General features: G+C 39.5%; 1 protein-coding gene across 4 annotated transcripts in view; it reads right to left on the bottom strand.

Moving 5' to 3' along the window:
- The window catches only part of LOC114352002 (Germinal centre kinase III), a 70,575-nt gene that overhangs the window by 9,644 nt on the left and 35,165 nt on the right, over positions 1-25,766 (bottom strand). For 3 of the 4 annotated variants that reach the window (XM_028303410.1, XM_028303411.1, XM_028303407.1), the window contains exons 3-6: positions 5,448-5,664; positions 3,320-3,612; positions 1,661-1,806; positions 448-635 (exon numbers count right to left, since the gene is read on the bottom strand). In XM_028303410.1, the coding sequence (XP_028159211.1) occupies positions 448-635; positions 1,661-1,806; positions 3,320-3,612; positions 5,448-5,664 (844 nt within the window). Of the gene's footprint in view, positions 1-447; positions 636-1,660; positions 1,807-3,319; positions 3,613-5,311; positions 5,364-5,447; positions 5,665-25,766 lie in introns of all 4 variants that reach the window. The other variant, XM_028303408.1, reaches the window with a different exon arrangement.

The following is a 25,766-nucleotide window of genomic DNA, read 5'->3' as shown; positions in this document are numbered from 1 at the left end:
GGAGAGCCCTCGCGCCGTCATAAACTACGGCGTTTAGGTAATAATACACCGTAACACCATATAATTACGGTTCAATTTCCAAAATCCACATACCCGTGTCATCCATCAGCGCCCGCCGCTGCTTGTCGTCCTGCGCGTGCGGCGGGGGGTGGGCGGGGTGCGGCGGGTGCGCGGGGAGCGCGGGCTGGAGAGCTGATCAGTAACGAACAGTAATGCACCGTAACACTATAGCGTTACGATTCACATTAGAATGTGTACCTGTGTCGTCCATCATCGCCCGGCGCTGCTTGTCGTCCTGCGCGTGCGGGACGTGCGGCGGGGGGTGGGCGGGGTGCGGCGGGTGGGCGGGGAGCGCGGGCTGGAGAGCTCGCGCGCACCGTCATGATCAGTAACGAACAGTAATGCACCGTAACACCATAGCGTTACGATTCACATTAGAATGTGTACCTGTGTCGTCCATCATCGCCCGGCGCTGCTTGTCGTCCTGCGGGTGCGGCGGGACGTGCGGCGGGGGGTGGGCGGGGTGCGGCGGGTGCGCGGGGAGCGCGGGCTGCAGCGCGCGGGCGCCGGCGCCGCCGCGCACCGTCATGATCCACGGCTCGTCGGCCTCGCCGTCGCCGCGGCTGCCTTCCTCCCTGAAAACACAGATGTTAATTTATTTATGTGTTGATAACATTAACCGCCTCTATGGTCTTGTGGTAAGCCCACCTGCTTCAGACGCAGAGGTCCCGGGGTCGATTCCCAGTGGGGGCAAATTTTTCTGTTCGGTTTGGTTGGTGGTAGGGCTTGTTCTGGATTGATCATCACTTACCATCAGGTGAGATACAGGCCAGGAGCTTCCTCGTTGTGGATTAAACAAAACATACTACAATTTCAACAATTTATAAAGTCACTAATAATTTTGTTTAAAAATATTTGACAGCCTCCGTGGTCTTCACTGGTTTTCAGGCTAGAGCTGGTCTACGGATAGAGGAGGCTTTACATTGAAAATACATGCCTGGCTACTGATCCCTGGTCTTATTACATAATTCAAACATAATTTCAAATTGACCATGAATGCTCCAGCTGCTAGCTTTATTAGCGAACACTTAAGTTCAGAACGATGGCCGTTGGGGCAGAAAAGTTCTCGAGTGGCGACCACGGGCTGGAAGACGTAGCGTGGGCAGGCCTCCTACTAGGTGGAGCGACGAACTCGTAAAGGTCGCGGGAAGAGCCTGGATGCGGGCAACGCAGGACCGTGCATTGTGGAAAACCTTGGAGGAGGCCTTTGTCCAGCAGTGGACGTCATTTGGCTGAACCGAACGAACGAAGTTCAGAACAGTAACTTGTTCTACCGTTACGCATTGGTCACTTTAGTGGTACTATAAGTATAGCAACAAAAGCTGATATTTATTTTATTTTCATAATAGACTTTTTATTACATTCAGGGTCTTTCTCTCAAACACCGTATAAATAAATGCTTCCAAGAGTCGTATCAAGTCGATAAATCAAAATCATTATGCAAAACAAAGCCCCAATGTATTCGTGTTTCACAAAAACATTAGAGGCTGGAAATTGTAAGCAAATTACTTTCCAGTGGCCCATGGGAAATATGGGTTTGTTAAATTTGTAACAGAATACGTACGAAGCTGGTTTGTTAAATTTGTAATGGAATACGTACGAATCTGAGTTCTCCGACTCGGTTTCGCTTTCTTCGCTTCGCTGCGCCTTCCACTTCTTATACCTATCTATAAGATCCATTAAATACGAATTCTTCTTCGCCTTCCTGATGAACTGGAACTTTAGTAACTCTTTTGCAGTCGGCCTCTGGAAAAGTGACAAAAATAATACGTAAATAAATGCACTAGCACAATACTGCACCATCTAGTATAAAATTAAACAAAACTTGTCCCATAACTAAACAACGAACATAAACATACATATGTTCACAGACACACATACTACTTGTAGTGTACAGGAATCGAACCCGCAACCCTACCCGACATAGTATTCTGATACGTGAACCATGAAATCTTAACCTACACCAAACGGCAGTCATAAAAGTTTATTTTTTAGAATAAGCTCACTATCACTGTAATTTATTTAGTCATAGTCAAAATATTTCATTAATTGATAATATTTCGCATTTGGTAACGTGAGCAATCATTATTATTACACGTTTTTCAACCGCACCGACCGCAAACCTCGTGCAATAATTTACGTTAAATCGACCTAATTTCATTTGCCTACGTTACTTTAAATTACTTTGTTTGGTAGCATGCAATAAATGTACGAACGCCAAATTACCGTAAGTACGGTTATGAATAAGTGATAAGCATTATTATTTGAAAACATTGCGATAGGTATTCACCTGAGTGGAAAATAATGTTATCATTCCGAATTTAAATAAACATGACGTGTATTGTTCAAACCAAACCATTCCAAATATTTGAGATAAACATAAGCATAAAACTAGAGTAAGAGCATTCCTCGCTCGATATTCCTCCTTGTTAATCTGGTAATTTATTTTATCATCACTTAGAATTAGCGAGAATATTTGAACCAGAATTCGGACGGGATCAAGCGAGCATTCGTAGTAAATTCCTAAAACGTCGCACGAAGATAGAACAACGATAGAATGCTCGACATGGGATATCATAAAGAAAATTTAATTGAGAGCGAATAGGATTAACTTTTGCTCGTTTGGTTGGTTGAAAATGGCTCACTATTTTGAGGCTAAAGCTTAAAACTTATCAAACTTTTTAATAAAAGTCTATTTTTAACACAAAATCCAACAACTTTATTAGCCGCTCCATTAATTAAGCTACCGTTTATTCAGAGATCAGAGGCCGATGTGAATTAACCCGGTCTATTATTTAACTGTAGCGAGCCTTTAATCACGTTTGCTTCCTTCGCCGAAGAAACGGAAATAAGATTGCTCCTTAGCTCTTTATTTTACTTCCACAGAATGGCTTAAAACTCCTTTGGGGCCATTCGCGATCAACAGTAGCGTAGAGAAAGCTTAACTCAAATGGCACAGTAAAGTACCTTTATTTGTGCAATCTTCAAAATCATTTGGTCAATCGTAGCTACGTTCGTACATTATACAGTTCAGCTTTAATTACTTACTTGCAATGCGATTGTTACTGTTTCTAAAGTTAATTTAAATAAATAGCTTTATATTTCTCATTGTTTAATACAACTAGTGAACTATTAAGACATAATTGGCGTTAAGTCTCGACGATAATACCTAAGCTAAAGATTCTACAAATTAGTTTTCGCCATATTAGATTTTGAATGTGGTTGGTAAACAAATGAGAATCAGACAGAGATGACTTACATTTTCTGGATCCTTATTAAGGCACGCTTCGACGAACTCTTTGAACGGTTTCGAATAGCTCCCCGTCAACTGCGGGGGGTTATTCTTGGGGATGAGGAAGAGCACCCTCATTGGATGCAACTCGGAATTGGGTGGCTCTCCCTTGGCCAACTCTATTGCTGTGATGCCGAGCGACCATATGTCGGCTTTGCTGTCGTAGCACGACTGCTTGATCACCTCTGGCGCCATCCAGAAGGGCGTGCCGACGAATGTGTTGCGTTTACTTGTTGTGTTCGTTAGTTGGCCCGCGACACCTGGAAACATAAAGTTGGCTTTAGCCAATTGCAATTTGCAAATGGTCACTAGAGATGGGCTCTACCATAACAGACATAGGGCTCATTTTTGACTGACTTTCTTAGATATCTTTCTTTGAATCGTTCGACAGATTAATTATTTTGTGCCCAGAGTAGAAGAGGAATATTAATGAAGAAAACTTCTTAATGAATGCAATAGATAACAGTTTTGCAATGACGTAAAATCTTACACGTGGAAATCGCATCACGTTTCTATTTTCAACATAAAATAAAAATACTACGTCACGCCATTTTATAACATGCAACCACGTTTCTATTTTAAGATTTAACGACAAAATTTCTTAGTCAGCTGGTTAACTAAGTAGTGCATTGTAATAACAAAGTTTGTTTACTAAACATGTTTTTAATATTAAAAGGGTAACCGTGTTGTCTTTGCAGCGCAGTCCGCTGCGCAAATATTCATCAAACACTGGCCGGGTGCCAAAGTGTCCCCGGAGTCTAGGCAGGGTTAACTCGTAGCGGGAAGACTTTGATTAACAAGGTAATGCCGTCTTGCCACCTACATACATAACCTCGCACTTGATGCATAATAAATGCACAAGGCGCTAGCAACGAAATACTAAGACCGTATTACGAATTCATGTCATGTACATGATAGGGTAAGGGTTAGTTTTCGATTTCGCATTTGGAATGTCTCTAGCTTATCTATGACGGTCTCCAGATTAGAATTGGACGTATATTGTAACAGGATAGACTATAAATCTGGAAAGTTGCACAGCATAACAAACACGTCGACAAAGGAAACATATTTCATATTCCAATATGACAGATTATGGGTAATTGAATGTATCTGATATGCGGAATTCTTCCAGCCCGCTCGCGCGTATCAAAGATCATTGATTAGATTACGGTTTTATTATTTTCGTGCTCAGTCTCCACGCATCGCTCGTTTTATAGCGGCAAAAGGAGCAGCCGCTCGACCGTTGCGACAGCATTTGGCGACTTTACTGGTACTCTGGTATACCCACGCTCAAATGTAATCAATTAACGTCTAAGCATTAAAACTCTGTCATGGAATAAATATATCTGAGGCGAAATCGCAAATTGGAAAGTAATTGCGGATTGCCTGTCCACTGATAGATGCAATCGATCATATTTTGGAGCACGCGGTAAACTGAATGCAGAAGAAAATGGGGTGCGACTTTGGCTTTCAGTAATTCATTTCTCTGCTTTTTGAATGATTGATTCTCAACTGGTCTCAGTCTAGAGGGTTAGTAGTGCCTGGCGTTGTCGCTACGTCGACTGAGCGATGAGGCGCTGTAATTCTACATTCACACAGGATCACCGCGCTGTGGTCTCCTCGCACCGCCTGCAGCAGCTGCGTACTCACCGAAGTCGGCCAGCTTGAAGACGCCCATCTCGCTGAGCAGCACGTTGGCGGCCTTGATGTCGCGGTGTAGCTTGCGCTCGGAGTGCGGGGTCCAATCGCGCAGCGTCATCGCGCTGTGGTTCCTCGCACCGCCTGCAGCAGCTGCGTACTCACCGAAGTCGGCCAGCTTGACGTCGCCCATCTCGCTGAGCAGCACATTAGCGGCCTTGATGTCGCGGTGCAGCTTGCGCTCGGAGTGCAGGTGTCCGGCCGCGCAGGATCACCGTGCTATGCGTCTCCTCGCACCGCCTGCAGCAGCCGCGTACTCACCGAAGTCGGCCAGCTTGACGTCGCCCATCTCGCTGAGCAGCACGTTGGCGGCCTTGATGTCGTGTGCAGGGTCCAGTCGCGCAGCATCATCGCGCTGTGGTCTCCTGGCACCGCCTACAGCAGCCGTGTCACTCACCGAAGTCGGCCAGCTTGACATCGCCCATCTCGCTGAGCAGCACGTTGGCGGCCTTGATGTCGCGGTGCAGCTTGCGCTCGGAGTGCAGGTAGTCCAGGCCGCGCAGAACCTCGCGCAGGATTACCGCGATGTGCATCTCCTCGAAGCTGCCCGCCTTCATCAGGTCCAGCGCCGACCCGCCGCCCAGGTACTCCATTATTATCCATAGTTTTGTTCCCTGGAAACAAAGCAGAAAGATGGTATAAATATTCGTTCAGATTTAGGGGCTATAAGGGAATATCAAATCTGAAGGTAAGCGGTCACAACCGTATTTCGACATCCGCAATCCACATACTTATTTTTGAACCTACCTATGCCTATGCAGAAATTATGTCGTTGTCGTAAGATAAGATTTCTAAATGTCAAAGAGAAACAAACATTTACTAACCCTTTGACACATTTATGTTTTATTGCAACTATTAAAACAGGTGACATTTGGAAGGATTGAGATCGCTCTAAATATTCCTGTAAATCATCCTTGTTCATAACAGCTTAGACACTAGTTTATTGTATGTATGTATACCACCATTCCATTGAAAGCCTAGGCCCATTCATGGGATGGTTTATTTGATATGATCATTGACTATGGGGGACAGTTAGCAGGGAACGTTATGACGATAGATCGCACGTGCACGCTACATGCACGCGGAAGAGGACAATGAGCGCAGCGGAGCAGGGATCCGGTGCGCCCATTCACGGTCCATCAGCCAGCGGCACGTAGGAACATCATGGCCGCAACCCTGGATAGATCACTCGAGCAATTTACGAACAAGGTTCCCAACAAACGAAATTTGCATGAACAGACACATTATGACAGAAGGTTAATGATATCGCAAATGATTTCGAGACCCAAGCACGTTTACCGTCAAAATATTATAAAGAATTAGGTCTCCCTGAAACTAACGAGTCGCTAGCATGTACAATAATTTGTAGCAATGGAGCCTAACACGATTGCGCTGCGAATATAAAAACTTTTACGGTACCTACTCACAATAAAGCAACTCTGTAATATGAAAATTCATAACATGATGAATAAAACTGAAAAAGCTCGTAAATTATTATGAGAACATTCACCGGCTAACAAGCTAGGCCTAAAAAACTTAGTAAGCATTTTTGCGCAGCGAGTAACTGAAAATGTACCCCAGTTTCATGAGAGAGCCGAACAAATTCTTCGACCGTAAAGATATTTCGGCCGAACAACATCAAACAAAAGATCTGAAGAGGAAAATAACGGGCTCTGCCGAAATTCTCAACGTAAATAAATAGGATGACGTACACGAAACATAAGCATGAGTATGCAATCGTCTAACATTTACATAATAAATAAGGAGGGAAAGTGGACGTGAAATGGGGAGCCCTTTTTCCAAAAGTTTTGGGTTTGACGTCCGCTTTGGACATCCCTAACTTAATTCGCCACATCGGAAGTCGTAACAGTAAATAGAATAGAACAGTCGATATTGTGTTATAATAGAAGTCGGCATCCAAGTTATTTTGGACCCAGCCGGCACTACCACTAACTGAATAAATAAATTCACCCGCGGCCCGCTTGTTAGTAGTTTGAACCACAGATCTGGAAACAGATTGCATGTTGGAAAAGGAAAATCTTGTTTTCATTTTACTGGAATAGATTTTCACAACGCTTGTAGCTCGCTCGAACATAGTAAGTATGTACATTTCATTTTATTTTTATCTTATCTACTGTCAGCAACCCAAACTAAACTGAATGACAGTAATGACAGACAGTAATGCGACATTATATTTTTTAGAAGTCTCAAATATGAAAATGTGAGTACTGGTATCGCTTACGTTTACTTAGTTTCATGCAGAGCAGGTAATTAAAACAATCTTAAAATTGAAAAGCCCCTGACACGAAGGGCGTTTAACGGCGCTGGCGTAAGTGCCAGGCTGGCTACCTGCCTAGCCGACGACATAAAAGCAGAATTTTAACGAGGAATAAAAAGACCTTGTAAGGCTCTTTTCATAATAAGCTTTTTCATAGCCCGTGTGAGGTATGCTCAGTGTAGCCGTCATGTACACGTCGCTATGGCAACCGATGGCGTCGGTCAAAGACCTCGTCGTCGCGACACCCAAAGCACAAAAAGAAAAGTGCACTATTAATCCTAGAGAAGTCAAATAGGGTTATCTAACGAAGCAGAGTTTGCATTCAAGGGCTGATGAGATTAAAAGACTGCGCGTCTGCAAGTCGGCTCGTTATGGAGTTAACTTTGTGTAAAACTTGTTAATTCATTATAACTTCAATCATAATGGTGTAGCTCCATTGCGGCCCGGAGAGGCGTAGACGCGTTTAATTACTTTAAAACTCGCACGTTAGCGTTAATTATGACTTTCCGAATAATATGAATTGCGGGAGGAATGTAATGTAACTTGTAAGAACATTATAATTTCAACATTTATAAAACTGTTTACGTCTATTGTTCCAATTAGAAAATTGTGTTACTCGCACAGATACGTTTTTTCTTCACCAATTAGTTTCGCTGCTGGTACACGTATCCAATTACAAAATTTATAGGTATCGAAATGCACTCATTAGTCACAGATTTCGTAAATCATACTAAGATTACTGCTGGCGACAGAATATTGAAGCACGAAAACACTTAGAAATACTTTGAATAGACCTATAAGGTACCTACATCATTCATCAATTGAAACTTTCATGATAAATGCATAACTTTAGTTTCATTGCATTAAATACAGGTCTTAAGTCCCCACTTAATCGTACTTCAAAATCTTTTCTTACAATTTAGTTGAAATTATATTTTTTTTAATAATTAAATCGACCACAGGTTATACTAACCTGAAATAAAACCTTCAATAACCAAAATTTCAAGAAGATATTTTTACATCTTTCTTTTATGCGAAGTGAGTTCCATAAAAGAAGGTTGTTCCACATTAAGCTTACGTATATAGTTATAGCATGGGTTCATAGAAGACTGAAAAAAGGAATAAAAATGCGCATCGACCGGCAACTAATTAAAAGTTGTAAATAAAACAGACTTGCAAAAATGCATAGAAACTCGACAACAATCGAACGGTGTCGATTCGAGGGTGGGTTCATCATTCGTTAACTAATTCAGCTGGTTGGTTGCCATGGCGACGCGTCGAGGGCGGGCGCCGCCCAACATCCGCCCGCCTTAATAATTTCCCGGACGATTGGATGCCGCTAGTTGCTGTAAACAACGGCTATGCGGCCAATTTAAGTTTGTAAGAAGTCCGAACGGCCAAGTTGTGAGATAAGATTAAAATGGAGGCACATACATCCATCTCGTACCGGCAGACTTGCATTAAACTTACCTACTACTTACTTATTTGAAATTATTGCAGGTAGGGAAATTCTTCATATCAATATCGAGAATATGCAGAAACTGATTATAGCACGTTAAAATAAAAGCGAAATGTATTGTTGTAACAATAAAATATACAAAATCTATAAAATGTGTCTAGACTCTCAAGACCCTTTGAATTCTGAAATGCCGTCTTTACATGTAGAGATGCTACGAAATATATACTTGTATAAATAAATATTATTATTATCATCTTTCTAGAACTCTTTTGTAAAAAATATTACCTATAGAAGATTAATATTTTTTCAGGGCAACTAAACTCTACATCTAGAAAGCAAACTAATCTTATATCAGAAAATTGCCTATTTCCTGCCTACTTATTAAAGAGCCACAGAAACGACATTACAGTTGAGAGAAAATAAGACCTTTTGGAATAATTAATGTGGCTTTCATTATACGCAGAAAATAGATTCCAGTCCGTAAAAGACCCTAAAATAATATCTGATTATCGTCAGATATAACGATCGAGTCGTAAATAACGTGCGTAGACCGTAATTTTATTAAATAATAATGGATGAATCACCATGATATTAAGTTGATAAGTAATCATAGGATTATATGAATATAAAATTCCAACGAATTCCGCGTTCTATTTACAGCAGTTATAATAGCACCGCTACAGAAGTTAAAGTGATATCAAACGTTAAACGTTACGATACAGTAGCCGTTAACAAATAACAATCTCGCGATATCACCCCAAAGTTGGTCCAATTTACTTCACAGTGTAGCAGTATGTAGTTTTATGTGTGTGGAAAAAAACCAAACACTTTGTTCGTAGTAATGTGGCAAACATACAATAAAATTGATGAAACTAATTAAAATAGCGTAAAACGATCGATAGTATCTATTGTATCGATAATATAGAGAGCACAGTTTTCACAGGCTTTATCGACATAGTTGAATTTAGCTATAAAATCTATCATTAAATTGTCATCAAATAACTTCAGAAAGACTAGTAAGTTACTAACCAAACTATTTTAGCATTGTGGTATCAAGTTCCGGTCGTAGTTCAGACTGTAATAGAGGAAAACATAAAAAACATATTAATAATTACATTGAGCATCGTGCTTAACGAGTACATAATGGCAGTGATTACAAAACCATTAGTATATGTATGTATAACTTCATTGGCATTTTTTGTCACTATTATTTTCAAATTACTTGCTAAATTGATATATTACTTGCAAACGACATAAAAACGAGAAAAATAATTTTGGCAATCTACAAGACCTTTGTCCTACGCCACATCCTACGCGTAAACCAGTTCTTTAATTTAGTTACAATTATTTATAATGAGTAACCAAATTGAAGAGTTTTACGCACATTTAAAAAGAGTTAACATCATTTATAATGAAAAATCTCGGGCGGGGGCAAAGTCGGGAGTCAGGACGTGTTTCTAGTACCAGATATTATAAAAGCTATCAGAATTCTCTGAACCGAAGACACGAGTTAAACTTTTCAATCAACGGCTGGATTAATTCCGTGCACTTCAATCTGGAACCTCGATTTGAAATCAATTTTATTCGAAAACGAAGGCAATAGAGCAGAGTCGGGGGATTCTCTCAAAATTGCCGAGATAAGGTTTGGAGGAGAAATCGCTAAGTCCTCGAACTTGGGCAAAATCGTAATCGCACTCCAAATATTCACTAAGATGGAAGCATGAGGGAAAATTACACTTTTCTTGTTACGCGAAGCAAAAATAGCTATGAAAAACAAAAGACAGCTTATATTATTCTTACTTTCCATAGAATTTAGTAACAGATAAGTTTCCGAGTCTGATATCTTCCCATTTGTCATCAAAGGGCACATAGTACAGGGTCGCAGTCTAATCCCGACATTACGGGGAATTATCCCCTCCCACCAAATGGGGATAAACTTCTCAACATGATACGCAACCCCCAAACAGGCACACTCTGGTCTCTTGGGCGTAAATAAAATATACCGCGGAAACATTAGTGCCAAGTTATGAAATGATTAAGGGAGCCAGAAGCTCCGCGCGAAGGTTTCGCTGCCAAGAGATAAGGGTCATTGTAGCGATAGCAGCTCTGTTTGAGAGCAAACATTGCATAGCCAGCGGCCACATCGCTGCTTCGTACAGCTTCTTTCTTTGCGTCGATATTAGAGAATAACGGAACAAAGGGCCGCGATAATAACTAAATAAATTATTCATACAACGTCCGCGTGTATCAGGCTTGTGTAGAAAGATTTGATGATAGTGGAAATAGGATCGTTGCATACCAAATGTATGTGTTTGCTAAATCCTATTTCATATTCTAACAGGAAAAGTAGCAGGTGATATAAAGTGACGGGTGTTGAGAATGGGAATCCGGCTGTAACGTCTCGAGGGCCCTTATTCGAGATCGTCCCACCGGCCATAAAACCGTCACTGAAATCGCACCACTGCGAACCCTTCGGTGGATTGTGACGGCCCATATAGAGCGTGAGGTGGAAAGTGCAAATGTGCCACTGATTCAAATACGAGTACCTACATGCAAATTTAATTTGCCATATTAATAAGTAACAACATCCCTTAATGAACAATTTTGATTCAAATTCTTACCATTTAAATCCGTTTAGTTTTTAAGTAGTCATTTGCAAAATGCAAATCTATTATCTCAGAGCGACTATGTAGTTTGCGTCTATATGAGATACGACGAGTGCCCAAATCAAAACAACTTTTGCAAAGAACGACCTCTAGGTAGAGCACGCAATCGTGATTACATTGATCAACATTTCAGGCCGGAGATTCGGGGTATGTCATTAGACTGTTGCCGATGACATGGATGAAGACATCTGCGACACGACATCGAAGTGAGAGTGCGATGTGATCGCATAAATTACCTGCGTGTCACGAGTCGCAACACCTATTGCGGCGGATGAGTTATTGCCAGCCCAATTGCACAATAAGCATAATATTTTGCAATATATTGTAAACTAACATTCGCTTGCTTAATTGCTCAATCCAAAGTTGGGTTAGCGTTGAAAACTGCTGCGTGCTATAATTATAAACCATGAAGCAATAAAAATGGAATGTCATATTTCATTACAACAATGCACAAGATCTAATTACAAAATGTATACCAATACTTTACCACGCTTCTAATTCAATCAGTGGGGTGCTGAAAAGTCAATGCGAGCCATTAGAATCAAACTTTAAATATTGAAGATGGCAACAGTTAACCTGTTAATGTGATTTATTTTTATTTGCGACAAAACCAGCATTCCCGTTGTTATTCCTTCCTGGTTTCCCTTTAATCGCCAGCTTAATTCTATCTCATAATGGCGATCATGGAAATCTAATTTCGCATCTCAACGTCGCTCGTAAAGCAACCAGTTAAACGAAATCAAATATTACTTTTGTGAAACAATTTTTTATCGGGCGGGTGTCTTCTCGACTATAACCCCGTTTTTATCGCGACAGTAATAACAGCACGAGATTTATTGAGTCGTCAATGTAGTCGTTGAAACGCAAGCATATTTTATAATGCTCAATAAACTGAGCAACTGGGATTTCCCTCGGAACAGATAAAAGTTATATCTTTAATAACCAACCAATATACACGATATTGTGTTTGACATTCAAGTTTCTACACTAAAAATAGCATATTACCTATAGTAGGGAATTTAGTGCAAGAACCCCTCCACTTTGGTATAGAAGGCTCATTTTTGCACCAGTTGTTCTTTGGGTGCTCCTGANGAAAAGGCAAAAAGTTTGTTCTAGAAATGAATTCGCCATCCTTTAATTATCCGAAAATGACACCACACTTGCCCTAATACACATAGTTTTGAAGATATGGGCCTTAAAGAGAAGCGCGGCAGAAGGAAACTTGCCCCCCCTCCCCCTGCTACCACAGGGGGGGCTCCCGATGTCTACCGACGGAAATCTACTCAGGAGCACCCAAAGAACAACTGATGCAAAAATGAGCCTTCTATACCAAAGTGGAGGGGTCTCCATACAAATCATTGCACTAAATTCCCTACTACTACTAAATTATGTGTATAAAGTTTTATGAAAAATCCTCGTACGCCTACCGAGTACGAACATAATTTGAAAAGTTCCGAACTAAGACGATGTAATATCAATTTTCTTCGGAAAACTCACGTGGTAGAGGACTTGAGGCTAATGTTCTAGAGCCACTCGCGTTATCACATAAAATTGTTTGATCACTATATCAGTAAACTAACCTCGTAGAATTTTATCTGCGTGATAAAAATACACAAATATGTCTTGCTTAAATCTTTCTAAGGAAAACGTTTGCAGTTATCTTGCCTGATGCGAGATGTGGGACAGATGATACAAGATTAGTGAGGATCGCGATTCCCTCTGGGAATGACGTAATTCTAATCGCGTCGTCACGGAACATGAACAAGCACCCTACGCGCAGGGTTGGCGATATTGACGGAATGCAAAATAGTAGGTAATACCGTTTTGGAGTCATTTGGAAAGGTCTTTGCTGAGTCACATTCGGCATAAAACCAGCATCCATATTGAGTCCCTATTCCCAGCCGAGCAAAGCTCAAATTCTATCAACGGCTCGAAACAAAGACTCATATCTTGGCCACGTGCGCGTAGACACGTTTTTGTTAGCCAATGGAACATACTAACATATTTTATTGAGCCAGGATGATTTATGTTAACTATTTGGGGTTTAATCGACCACGAAATAACCATAATCTTTGGTACCCATTGTTGTCAATAATTATTATTGTCTAATACGACCAAACGTGTTGCGCAAATGTTCCTCTGTTAGTTTGGCTGTGAGTTCAAAAGCACTCAATTTATATTAAATACTCTTACACAGTAAGTAACTCACGCAGATTGTGGTAATCGCCTATGAACGTGCATAATATTGCAGAAGTAATTTCCAAAGACGTTGGTGTTCGTGAAACAAAAGGCATAATAAACAAGCCCCAGGTGACGTGGCTATCGGCAGAACTTCGCTCGTAAGTTCGTCGAACGTAAAACAACTTTTCGTGCCAATCCTGAATTCGTGCGTTTTCCAGCTTGCAATTTTTATTGTACTCAACGAACGACAAAAGTTGTTAATGAGTTTTCTTAATTTGACGAGGGTAATTTTATTTGCATTTTTACACCAAAGCCAGATCAGCGAAGTTGGTGAAATGTTATCATATTACAGTTGACTCTATCAGCAAATTTTAATGGTTTCGCTTTGCTCACGGTTACAAAGCCTTGACCTAAAAAACTAGCCTATTCTTTATAAGTTTGTGTATTTGATTTTATCAAATCCATGAGTAAGTAATGAAGTTTAAAGAAAAGTTATATTAAATACCAAATTATTTACAACTTTGCGACTACTTACAAATTGTATGCACAACAATATGAATGTCTCGGTTTCAATTTGTTTCCTCTGCTATCGTTGTTTTTGTATGTAAAGCATTGAATAGAGATAACATTATTTATAGAAATGGCCGTTATTGATTGAAGCGAAGCTAAAGCGGAGTGACCTTTAGAGTCGCCTATTATAGACTCTTTTGCACACCTCACCGCATGCAGTATCATATTTATATAGAAAAGAATCCGTTAATTGCGAAACTGGTATTTATTACGACTTCCTAGGATTTGATATAAACATTGTCGGAAAAATCCTTTAAATTCCGAACCAATTCTTATGTTATTTAATGTCTATGTATGTCGTAAATCGGTTTTCTCTATTTATACTCCCACCCCTTGCCAGCAAGGGGGTTACAGTCTCCACGAACGGAGGTGGACTACAATGTACATTTGTAATTTCGTAGTGCTTTTTAGGGTTCCGTACCTCAAAAGGAAAAAACGGAACCCTTATAGGATCACTTTGTTGTCCGTCTGTCCGTCCGTCTGTCAAGACCCTTTATCTCAAGAACGCGTGAACGTATCAAGCTGAAATTCACATGAAATACTCAGGTCTATTGTCCCTTTAAGCTGTGAAAATATCAAACTTCTAAGCCAAGCCAATCAAAAGATACAGCCGATTATGTCGATATTTTCAACAAATTTTCGACACTCGCAAAGGAATCAAAACCTACAGGATACTTCCCGTAAACTCAGAATCTTGAAATTTGGCATAAAGCATTGTCATATAATGCAAATATAGGAAAAATTGCGAAAATTACATTTTTTTAGTTATATAATATAATAAAAATATTTTAATAAAATGAAACTTACTACCTTATTTCTCACGAACGAATAAAGGTATCAAATTGAAATTTATACCAAATACCTAGATCTATTGTCCCTTTAAGAAGTAAAAAAATCAAACTTCTAAGTTAACGCGATCAAAAGATACAGCAGTTTATACCGACACCTTAGACGAATTTCCGTCACACGCTAGGGAATCAAAACCTACAAGGTACTTCCTGTGAACTCAGAATCTTGAAATTCGGCACGAAGCAACGTTATATAGTACAGATAAAGGAAAAATTGCGAAAATGATAAATTTGAAGTTATATAAAATTTAAAATATTATTTTTGCTTACATGACATAAAATATTTTTTTAATAATTATAAACTTACTACCTACCCTTTTTCACATGAACGCGTAGAGATATTAAAGTTGAAATTCATATCAAACACTTCTTAAATCTAATTGCCTCTAAACTGTGAGAAATTCTAAATCAACGCAAAAATTCAAAACGCTGAGGTAGGTAGGTACCTACCTATAATGCAAATATAGGAAAAATAAATAAATAAAAAATAATCATACCGCATATTTTGAAATTCGCCACTACTCGCAACGGAATCAAGTAAGTAATTTGATTTAATACGTCATAAATTGTAAACCGCTACGTTTGTACGGCGGAACCCTCGGTGTGCGAGCCCGACTCGCACTTGGCCGGTTTTTTTTACATACTCTGCTGTAGAAGCAGGCACAAAGGGGATTAACAGTCTGCATACAAATTCTGCTTTAAATAAAATCAGTAGCCCGACCACTACTTTTCCAACATTCCCTTGAGATACTAGGATGACTTCTGCCTGAACAACGGAACCATTAGCAGAATTACCCAACGGAGGGTCGTGTTTGGAACAAACTGAAGAAGAGTACTTATATCTCCCACGCTAATTCAAGTTAATTTTGTGTAACACTAGTTAATTTTATTAGGGTACAGTAATTGAAGGACCTCACAAGAAACTACGAGCTCTTTGAAGCATCAACGAGTTAGCTGACCTGGCAATGTCAGTTTTGGCGTACAAAAGCAGAAAGTGTAATGTGTGAAAGGGCACAGTCTGTCGTGCCACTAATTATTTGCACCAACAGTACATGCTGCGCATACAATAGACTCCCACGCGTCAGCGGCGTATTATGCGTACCTATATTACCAGTTCATTATTAATCTCGTGGAGCCAATGATGTCGTTTTACTACCTATTATTCTGATGAATAACTACACACTCGTATGACGAAACGTCTTACTTTCTAATGTTGTTGCAATGCCCATAATTTCGTTTGTTACGCGTAATGATATGCACGGTTTTATTGCCAGCCCGAAGCCTCAAATCTTCCCGAAGCTCTAATGTAATCAAAGCACACTTTTGGCTTCATAATGTTTATCGTCCATATAATCATTTACGGCCTATTCACAGATACGGAAATCAATCAACGAAATGTTGTAGCAGCAGGCAGTAATATTTTTGCTATTTCTTAGATGCTCAAATTACATCATTCAATAGCACAATACGCCAGTCTATTATTGGAAAAGCTGAAGAAAAACATTACGATGTTACGCGGTAGAATAGGAAGTATACTGGCGACGAGATTCTATTGTCTGCTCTCTCTTAGTCAGTCAATGACTTAATTACAGATTAATCAGTGTCTTTCTTATGCGCAATCTGTCAAAATATTTAGATTCATGGAATGTACTTTATACAGTAAACACAGCTAATTATCGATGAGCTCGCTTTGATTAACTGTAGGTATAGTAACCGGTGCAAGCAAGACCACCCGTTACTTGAAAAATATTTGCGTTTGTCTAGGATTGAATTTCGTGAAACGATATTGAAACGAAGGTGGTATAAGTTTGGGAATGTTTAATCTATAACAACATAGCGTTATGGCAGCTTTAGTAAGTTGCGACAGGTAATAGGTACTTTGAGAACGGCATTCCATCATGACGAGTTTACCCGGTAACAGCTAAATCGGGTTTGTCTCGATAAATCGCGAATCGCCATCAGGTCGGACTCGTCTCGTGGGGTCGGCACAAATCGCACGGTGGCTGTGCGTCTGGATTAACCAGTAAATTGATCGTCGCTGAATATTTATGTGCATAGTACGAACTTAATCTGACTAGGTTTATCTGAATGCCGATTATTCAAGGTGAATAAGTGCAAATGTGCAAACGTGGTAAACGACAGTTCGTTATCTTTCTCTCTGATAGAAGTATTAACAAAAACATGTTGTTTTATAATAATGTACGCTCTAGCTAGAACCTTCTTTTAATATCAAAATTGCTAGCTATATTTTTAAAACAATTCAAGATTATCAAAAAGACAAACTCTGAGATATACTCATAAAGTCCATTTGTGAATATGAGACACATTTCACTTGAAGATCACAGTAGGGGGCTGTCGTGTCGTGTTTAGTATTTTATGTGCTCTTGTTCACGGTTAAGATATAAAACGTTTATAATATTGGACCCCATTGGGCGATGTTTTATAAAAACGAAGAAAGTAATGAGATCAAATTGTCAATGTTAGTTACATAATATGATTCTACGCTAATTCTCTAGAGAAGATGAAACGCCTTTGGAATCCGGTACTATACACAATCATGTTAACAGAATACCAACAAATTCAATATTACTTAGAAGCTCCGCAATTCTCCGGCAAAGCTATTCGAGCTGAGCAGATTACAGAAAATTTTACAAAATGGAAAACAAGTCCACAGTAAAAGGGATACTATGTGAGCAACTCGTCTCATGAAAACAACTTTTTGTGCTTGGACCGAGGTTTTCAATTAGGATCTTTTTGCTTTCTTTGAATTTCAACTCTGGCTTTTCGTTGAATTCTTACAAATCGTTGGGTATTGTGATTTAGATTTTGTAACATTTTGTGTTGTAAAAGTATACCGTCATCATGAATCATTCTATAGGTTCCTACTTCAGTACGTAGACGTCATTGTGGGAACCTGCATCTAATGGCTCTTTCTGAACATCCACCATCATGCTCCCATGGAAACCTTTAACCTGCATATACATTTACTCGTAGTTGTTGAGAGATACTAATAACTCAGCTCATTCATTACCCTTGTCGTGGTCTTCTCGCAAAGTGAAGACCGTGCAAATTGTTTTTGCAAAAAATAGAGGAAAAGAAGACACATCTGAATGAAAAGCTGCGACACTAGCAATCGTCTGTGATTGTCTCACAGCCCTTAGACCTTGTAACTGTCCCTACACTTTCCCACACGACGTATCGTCGTCGCGCAGTCCCGTTCCGCGCGCGTGCGACCGCGATGTTATAACGGGCCGTGTATCGCACTGTGTTTGTTACCGCGGCACTGCTGAGTGCTGACACAACTCCTTTATTTTCGTGGAAAACCTATTTAACCTTCCTAGCACGTAGGCACAAAATGCTACGTCGCGCAAGTTCTGTTAGGTAGGTCACAGTATGATTTTGGATTTTGTCTAGTATAGTTTTTTTAATTATACTTTTTTACTGAAGGATGTGTATACTGTTGTGTTTGCATAATCAGGACGTGGGTCGTAAAAATATCAAAACAAACATTAGCAGGAACTTCGCGGGTAAACATCCCGATCAGTAAATCAACATAAAAGCTGTAATGATACATATTAAACTAAAAAACCAGTAGACGATAACATGCAAAGTATTTCAAGAACATCAATGTGTAATTATGTAATTGCAACCTGAATCGCGAGCACACAAGTTAATTGGCTTGATCCATTTAATTTGTTTGATTCAAACTTCAAACGTGTGTAATTAAAATTACCGTACGATACATTTTGTTGAAACAGAATGTCAAGGCAACATAGCAAGCAAACCTGATTGAGCAATTGGTGATCTGATTTATTTAATTTCGTTCGGATGATTCCTGATTGTTTTATTTTGAGCGTTTTATTATGTTACTTATTGTTGCAAGGCCCCAAGGATTTGCATGTCTATTAACAATATAAGAGGTAAAATGAAAAAAGGCGTAATAGAAAGAAATCCAACAGAGGAAAACGAGTTTTCTAAATCTCGCAGGCTTTAGCAACTCAACACCAAAGCGCTGAAAGACGTTGCCGAGGGCACTTTTACAGTGAAAATTATAATATAAAATAATATCTAAGAGCCCGAAAAGCGTACGAAATGAAAGAGGGATCCGCGGCTTACCACCTATTTATTTATGTAGGAAAACATAATAAGCCGTGGAAATGGAACGATAACATGGCCGTCTCTGTTGTTGTTTACGATACGGTGTCGGTTAATGTTTGTCAAGTTCGCCCATTCCATCTTAGTCATTCACAACATACACAAACAAACGATTTCGATATCGATAGTGAGTCATAAACAATCACAATATTATTTGAGGCAAAATTCGTTTACCTAGCTGCTACACAAATGAGGTCTAAGCCTAACCCGCTTATTTTCATCAAAACGACAACTGAGACGGATTATGATACCTTTATGCTAAAATAGTGGAGTCGACTTTCGCTTGAGCACCATCTGTCTTTTTGTTGGTCCAAATATTCACCGAGCCCGGAACGTGCGGACGGGATACAATATGGAGCACACAGCGTTTCTTTTATTTATTCTGTCAGTGACAGTAAATTTACCGGCTGGCATTGTAAACAATCCGGCCACTCTCCGCAATTCACTGCGATTTACATTGTAGTTTGAAAATAAATCTACTGAAGAGAATGCATAAAGTAGTAGTAGTTTTTTGTAGAAGTTTTACCGAGTTTGTTTGGGCTGGAAATGCTGGAATAGTCGCAGTCTGAGCATTATAAATAGCTTTCACTCTATAATCAAGGTTTGGAATCGATCTACGTAATTCACATGTTGCCCCCAGCGAGCTAGGTTTAGAACTATCAGCTATCAGTCATTCGTTACAAAGTTGCCAGCGCTTTACCTATGGCATATCTGTGGCAACAATATCTCTTGGAACAATCTACGTTCAAGTACCATACTACCATTAGTCTCGGTCTTAACAGCTAGAATATTACGTCGTGTCAGTCATATTTATACCTAACCAATACCAGATTTATTGTACACAAACAAATTATAAAACAAACACACTTATTTTATTTTAATTGATAGGACTTAATTACCTACATAAATATACTACATAATGAGTAAGTTAATCATGTGCACTGCATGCATGTATTGCGTAAGTTGAGAACAAGACTGTTACTATCATAAAAGAACTGACTAAAATACTGAATCGTCGTGGAATGGTGCCCTTATATCCGTGAGAGAAGAGTTTTCATTAGATTTTATTTCAGCACTGTTCGATGAGCGCGAAAGCGAGAAAAGCGCTACAAAAGCGGCATTCGTCCGAGGAAAGCGAGGCAGGGAGACGTAAACAATTTAAGAGTGCCCGCTGCACTCGAGCCGAAGCAACGAACCGAGTAAACGCGAAGCACTAAGGTAAATACGATAGACTAGAGATGTCCCTCCGCCCATCAGCCACGGCCATTATTCTAATGACGTTTTTAAAAGCGCACAAACGATAGAGTTAACGAGCCATGCAAATTAATAGGAAAATTTAAAAAAAGGCTCAACATAATAATATACTGAAAAAGCTAAAAGTAAATTTTAAACATTTTTATATTACAACCTCACAATAAAAAATAAGACGAAAGGTTTTTATCGGTCAGTGAAGACATTATGACTTTTTTATTTACATTCGTCGTTAAATGGGCAAATAAATTAACCAAACTATAAATTATGCGTTATTCCTACCCGAAAATACGTTTCAGTCCATAAATCTGATAAATATTTTGTTGTTAGAACGACTTGCGAGATAGTTTTATCTTGGAATAATCAAACACGAAAGAACTATAATTTCTGGCACATGTCACCTGATGGCCCAAATATGTAAAGCATGTTTACTCTGATAGGTAAACGTAACACAGCCAGCACACATTATAATTTGTTCAAGTGCTTGGGAAGTAAAATAAAATGTTAACGGCAAACCTTGAGTTAATCCGTGTAAAGATGTAATATGATGGTCATATAATTACCTAAAACAGAAAGAGACAGAAATTAATAAATTGCCACAAAATAAAGGTTATTTCTTCGATAAATGGAACCCCAATAATGTCGTGATATTATTATTAATAGATACAATACTAATAACAATTAGGGGACCAATATCTTCGTAATAAGTGGTACGGCTGCAGCCTCCGGAAGCTTGAAGATCGCAACTTTTCCCATTAGTGGTCGACTGTTTTGGCAACGCCAAAAGGAACGGAGTACAAAACAACTTTCAAGGTACCCTTAATAGTATATTAAAGGATCGAACTTGGGAAAGTTACTTGCGTATTATTTAGGTCTAACTTTATAAATCAATCTCACTGTTTCGGCAACTATTTTGCAGAACACAGTAAACTTTGTAATGTACAATCTTCTTTATTGAAACTAATGAATTATTTCTATATCTTTAGTGTCAATGTGCTTAGTTGTTGATCAAAATATGTAATGCGTTATCCGTCTCACGAAAGTCATCACGATCGAGCGATCGCATAATGAGGGAAGTCATAACCGACGAAGTTCCGGATCCGGACCGGGCGGAACACAGTAGGATAATCCGGGCGATCGCGAGCGTGCGCCTGGTCACCGGTAACCGGAACAATTATTACAGTCTGTTTTGTATCTCTGTTCTTTAAAGCAGAATAACTGTGCAGCATATCCATTACAAAATCATGACCATCCGGCGAGCTTTGCCAAAAACCATAAGACCATACAAATCAATCCATAATAATGCTGCTGGTAGTAAACAAAGCTGCTGCACTGTTTCATTGATGCCAAATCGCTCGCGTCGATCTGGTTAAATCAATTACCCTAATGAATCCCCTGTTATTCGAAGGCCATTCAGAATTAAGACGATTGTGTGGCCATAGGTCGAGGAAGCCATTCATTAAGTTTGATGCAGTACAATTGATGAACCAAGTTCCAGACTGAGAGAACGCTGCGCTAATCCGGGCAATCGCGAGCGAGTGCCGACCACCAAACCAATTACTGCCGAAGTGCCGAATACACCCCTAGCCCCAACTTAACCCTCCGTTTGCCTAACGCTTACAACTTCGCGTGGGGACTCGAGAGGATTGGTCGTTGAACGTGTCCTTGTAACCACGTTCATTGTTTCATTGAGTAGATTATTTCAAGAGGTTTGTTCTTAATCAATTCAAAATTCTTAGAGTAATTAGTACCCACAGCTTTTCAATTTTCCTGTTTCCAACACGGCCTACGTTATGTAACTTGTAGTAAAACCAGATCGCAATCGTAACAACTTCAAGTCACACGTTAGGATAGGACAGGTGGTAATGTCCCTGTTAGTACAGCACCAACATTTCCTTTTGCAGTGAAAGTAAATAAGGTACACAGAATCATAGAACTAGTTTAGTTCATCTGTATAAATCATAATTTCTTAAAGGTGTTTACTGTTTAGTGATCTAAAGATGCGCTGATATTTCGTGCACCATCTGAACCTAATTGAAGTTAACGATGGACCTGGCCCAATAGTTAACGATGCTAACTCGTAACCGCCATTATCCGTCGTGACATGACCTAGCATTTTATTCAGGCCAGCAAATGCCACCGCGAATGGCGAGCTATTACAATACTATCTAGGGTTGCTAATTTGATCTCCAACTGAGATAACTTCGGCAACCCAATCAAAGGATAAATGTAAATGACAATGACAAAAAAAAGCCTACAAAATTGGTGACTTTAGATTAGACTATCAGAAGTTCAGAACCGTGATTTAACATTGGCAGTTGAACAATAATAACATGATTACAGAAATTCCTCCTTAATTCATACTGGGCTAGTCCCGCGTCTGATCGCTCTTCACGTTTGGAACTGTTCGGGAAAACACAACTTGAATTAAGGTAATTAAAAGTTTTGAATTTTGGGGTGTTGGCATCCCTGAACCTGTTAGTCTGGCACAAAACGAGCCCTACCTCAACTCGGAAATTATTATCACACTCATATATCAGCGTCGGTTGCAACAAAGACGTGGCGAAAATTTGTCACGACGTTGCATGGAAGGGCTCAGTTAGAAGTTAATTTAGGCAATCGCATTTTATAAAGATTGTTTCAGATGATAACAATATAATCGAGGCAACAATTTTTTTTATGGCTTACAACGAAATTAGGTATACGAATAAATCACGGTCAAATACTTGGGCAATTATCACATTTAACAATCACGTAATTTTATCGTTGATGTATAATTTCGAATAAGGTCAGTAGGTTAGGTTGTAGTTACTGGATATTAATAATTTTTATCAGCCTTTTATTTATGATTCATAAATATTCATATTCGTAAACTAGACTTAGTTAAAAGAAGAATAAGTACCTATAGAGCTTTGGCTTTTTATCTAGGCCGTGATATTGAGCGAGTGTGTGAACATGACGGCGACTTAGCCAAAAACATTGTCCCGAAATTGATTTTCTGTGTAAACATTATCGCAACAATGCGAACATCATTACAAACAGCGGTAGGTACACAACATCACAATCGGGGGGGTAATGGAGGCTGTCCTTGAATCAACGCCGGAACTATTGTCGCTGAGCTGAGCACAATGGAGGATTTGCCCAGTTTGACGGCGGCACGCGCCGGCAAAAACTACAACTAAACAATGTGACAAGCAATCCGTTAAATTGCTTGTATTAAACATGGCAATCTTAACCAAGGAACTGTAGATTCAATAGACAGTTCACAAGGCTTCGAGGATCAATGGAATTTCGGGCAATTCATCAATGTCGACAGAGAATCTATTAGGGCCGGCAATGAAGATGTTCGGGAAGTTCGAGATGCTATTTGTGGTAGCGAATTGGGATGGATGGCCGATACGCAATTAATATAAATTGATAGTCTGCTTGATCTACCACTTGCTGCGACGCTGAGTTAATTTAATTAAACAGCGGGAACACTACAGAAAACTCTAACAAACTTTCAATAACTCTAAACGACCGGTAAGAAATTATAAACAGTTTTGCTAGAGTTTTCTTAAAGTGATTAATGTTATTTGTTGTTACTTCGTTAAATACGAGGAAATGTTTGTCGTAGAAATTGCGCTAATTAATGGGAGTATTTCGTGACATTTCTTTGAAGAAAGTGATGGATTGCGGGCGTTGTAACATTTTCGTTTTGTAACATTAATTACAGGTATTGAACACTGCCCCGTATACTGAAACGACGTTCAAATAATTAAGACTCTACTACTCAAGAAGCAAGCCTGTCATTATAAATAATGAAATTCAACAAATACGAGTCTATGTTGAGTTTCTATTTTTTTTACCAATCAACATTATCTATCTATCTATACATCTTCCCCTACAAAATACCCCTTAAACCCACTCCAACATTTATAATCGTAAATACATTTATAAATAAAACACGGAAGAGAATAAAAAAAGGACCAAACCAGCACGAATTAAAGCGTGGAATAAAATGAGGTTTGCCTCCATTAAAGTTGTCCTCAACGTTCATTAAGGTCGAGAGGCTTGAATGAATATTTGAGGTGACGTGAAAACGGAGCAGTTTGCTGAATACGCCCCTGAACACCGCAATTTCAGGACCGTGATAGAAATTTAAGCGAAATAATAAGGGATTTATGCTGGTAAAATTATTCTTGCACAAATGAAATGTTACGAACGACACTAAACTTCGGACTCGACCTAATAAAACTTCTGATTAATTTCATGACAGCGCCCAATCCCGGGACTGTTTCAACTTCCCGAGGCTTTAATTTTCATTTGGGCATCGCCAATCAAGCCGTAAAGGAATTTCAGCAAAGCATGTTGGTTTTGTTAGAAGTTTGAAATCGATAACGATCAACGTTAAACGTCCGTTTACGTTAACGATCAGTCAGTGGGGTGAGTGATGAGATTACCGTTATTACCGTGCCACGTACGTAGACAATGTAGGTCGCGGGGCCGCGGTGCCAGGAGGCGTCGTCGCATCCCTTCGCGATAAATTCATAAACACGTCCGCTAATTATAGCCCCGCCGATTTGCGGAAAAGCATCGCAAATTACTGCTGAATTTTGATATCGCCGTCGAAATGCCATCGGACGCGGTCGCGTAACAGGTGCACATTTCGCATGGAAAGTGCCCATATGCGTGATACGCTTGAGTAATTAACTGCAGCTCAAAGGAAATGGACTCAATTAAACTGAATTGATGGACAATTGTGCAATGATAACTTTTTATTTATTTTAAATTGCTTAACTCTCGAGTGCCCTTCGAGTAATGAGATTTAAAATTATAAATTCTTGACGCAACACTTGAGAGATAATTACAGAAAGGACAAAATTATCAGTAAGTTACGAAAACACAACACACAAGTTTCATTAAGAACGCAGCTGCTCAAACAACTGAATGCTCGGTCGGGCGGCTCTTGAGGCTAAAATTATTATGACACAGACAATAAATCAATAGAGTACTTAGCATTGGGCTTGAGTGGATTGATAACGATAAAAGCGACTATAATTAACATTAGCAGCGTTGCTGATACAGTAGTGGCATGCGGGCGATATAGCCACGTACGTACTTAGTTTATCGATTTGTGAATAAATAAATTCATCAGGCATGCGTAGCGATTTATCTGAGAATAGAAAGCATCTATTGTTTAAACCTACACAAAAGACGCGTAGAAGGACGCACATCTCAAGGGAGGCAGAATGACGCAAGACACCTACAGCGAACAGAGTTGCAACTTGCAATGCTATTGCGAGATATCGGTAACATTCAATTGAAT

This window comes from Ostrinia furnacalis, unplaced genomic scaffold, assembly GCF_004193835.3.
Source record: "Ostrinia furnacalis isolate ACB-3 unplaced genomic scaffold, ASM419383v2 OfSCF1234, whole genome shotgun sequence".
In the NCBI taxonomy this organism is placed as follows: domain Eukaryota; kingdom Metazoa; phylum Arthropoda; class Insecta; order Lepidoptera; family Crambidae; genus Ostrinia; species Ostrinia furnacalis.
This window is presented reverse-complemented; position numbering and strand designations above follow the sequence as displayed.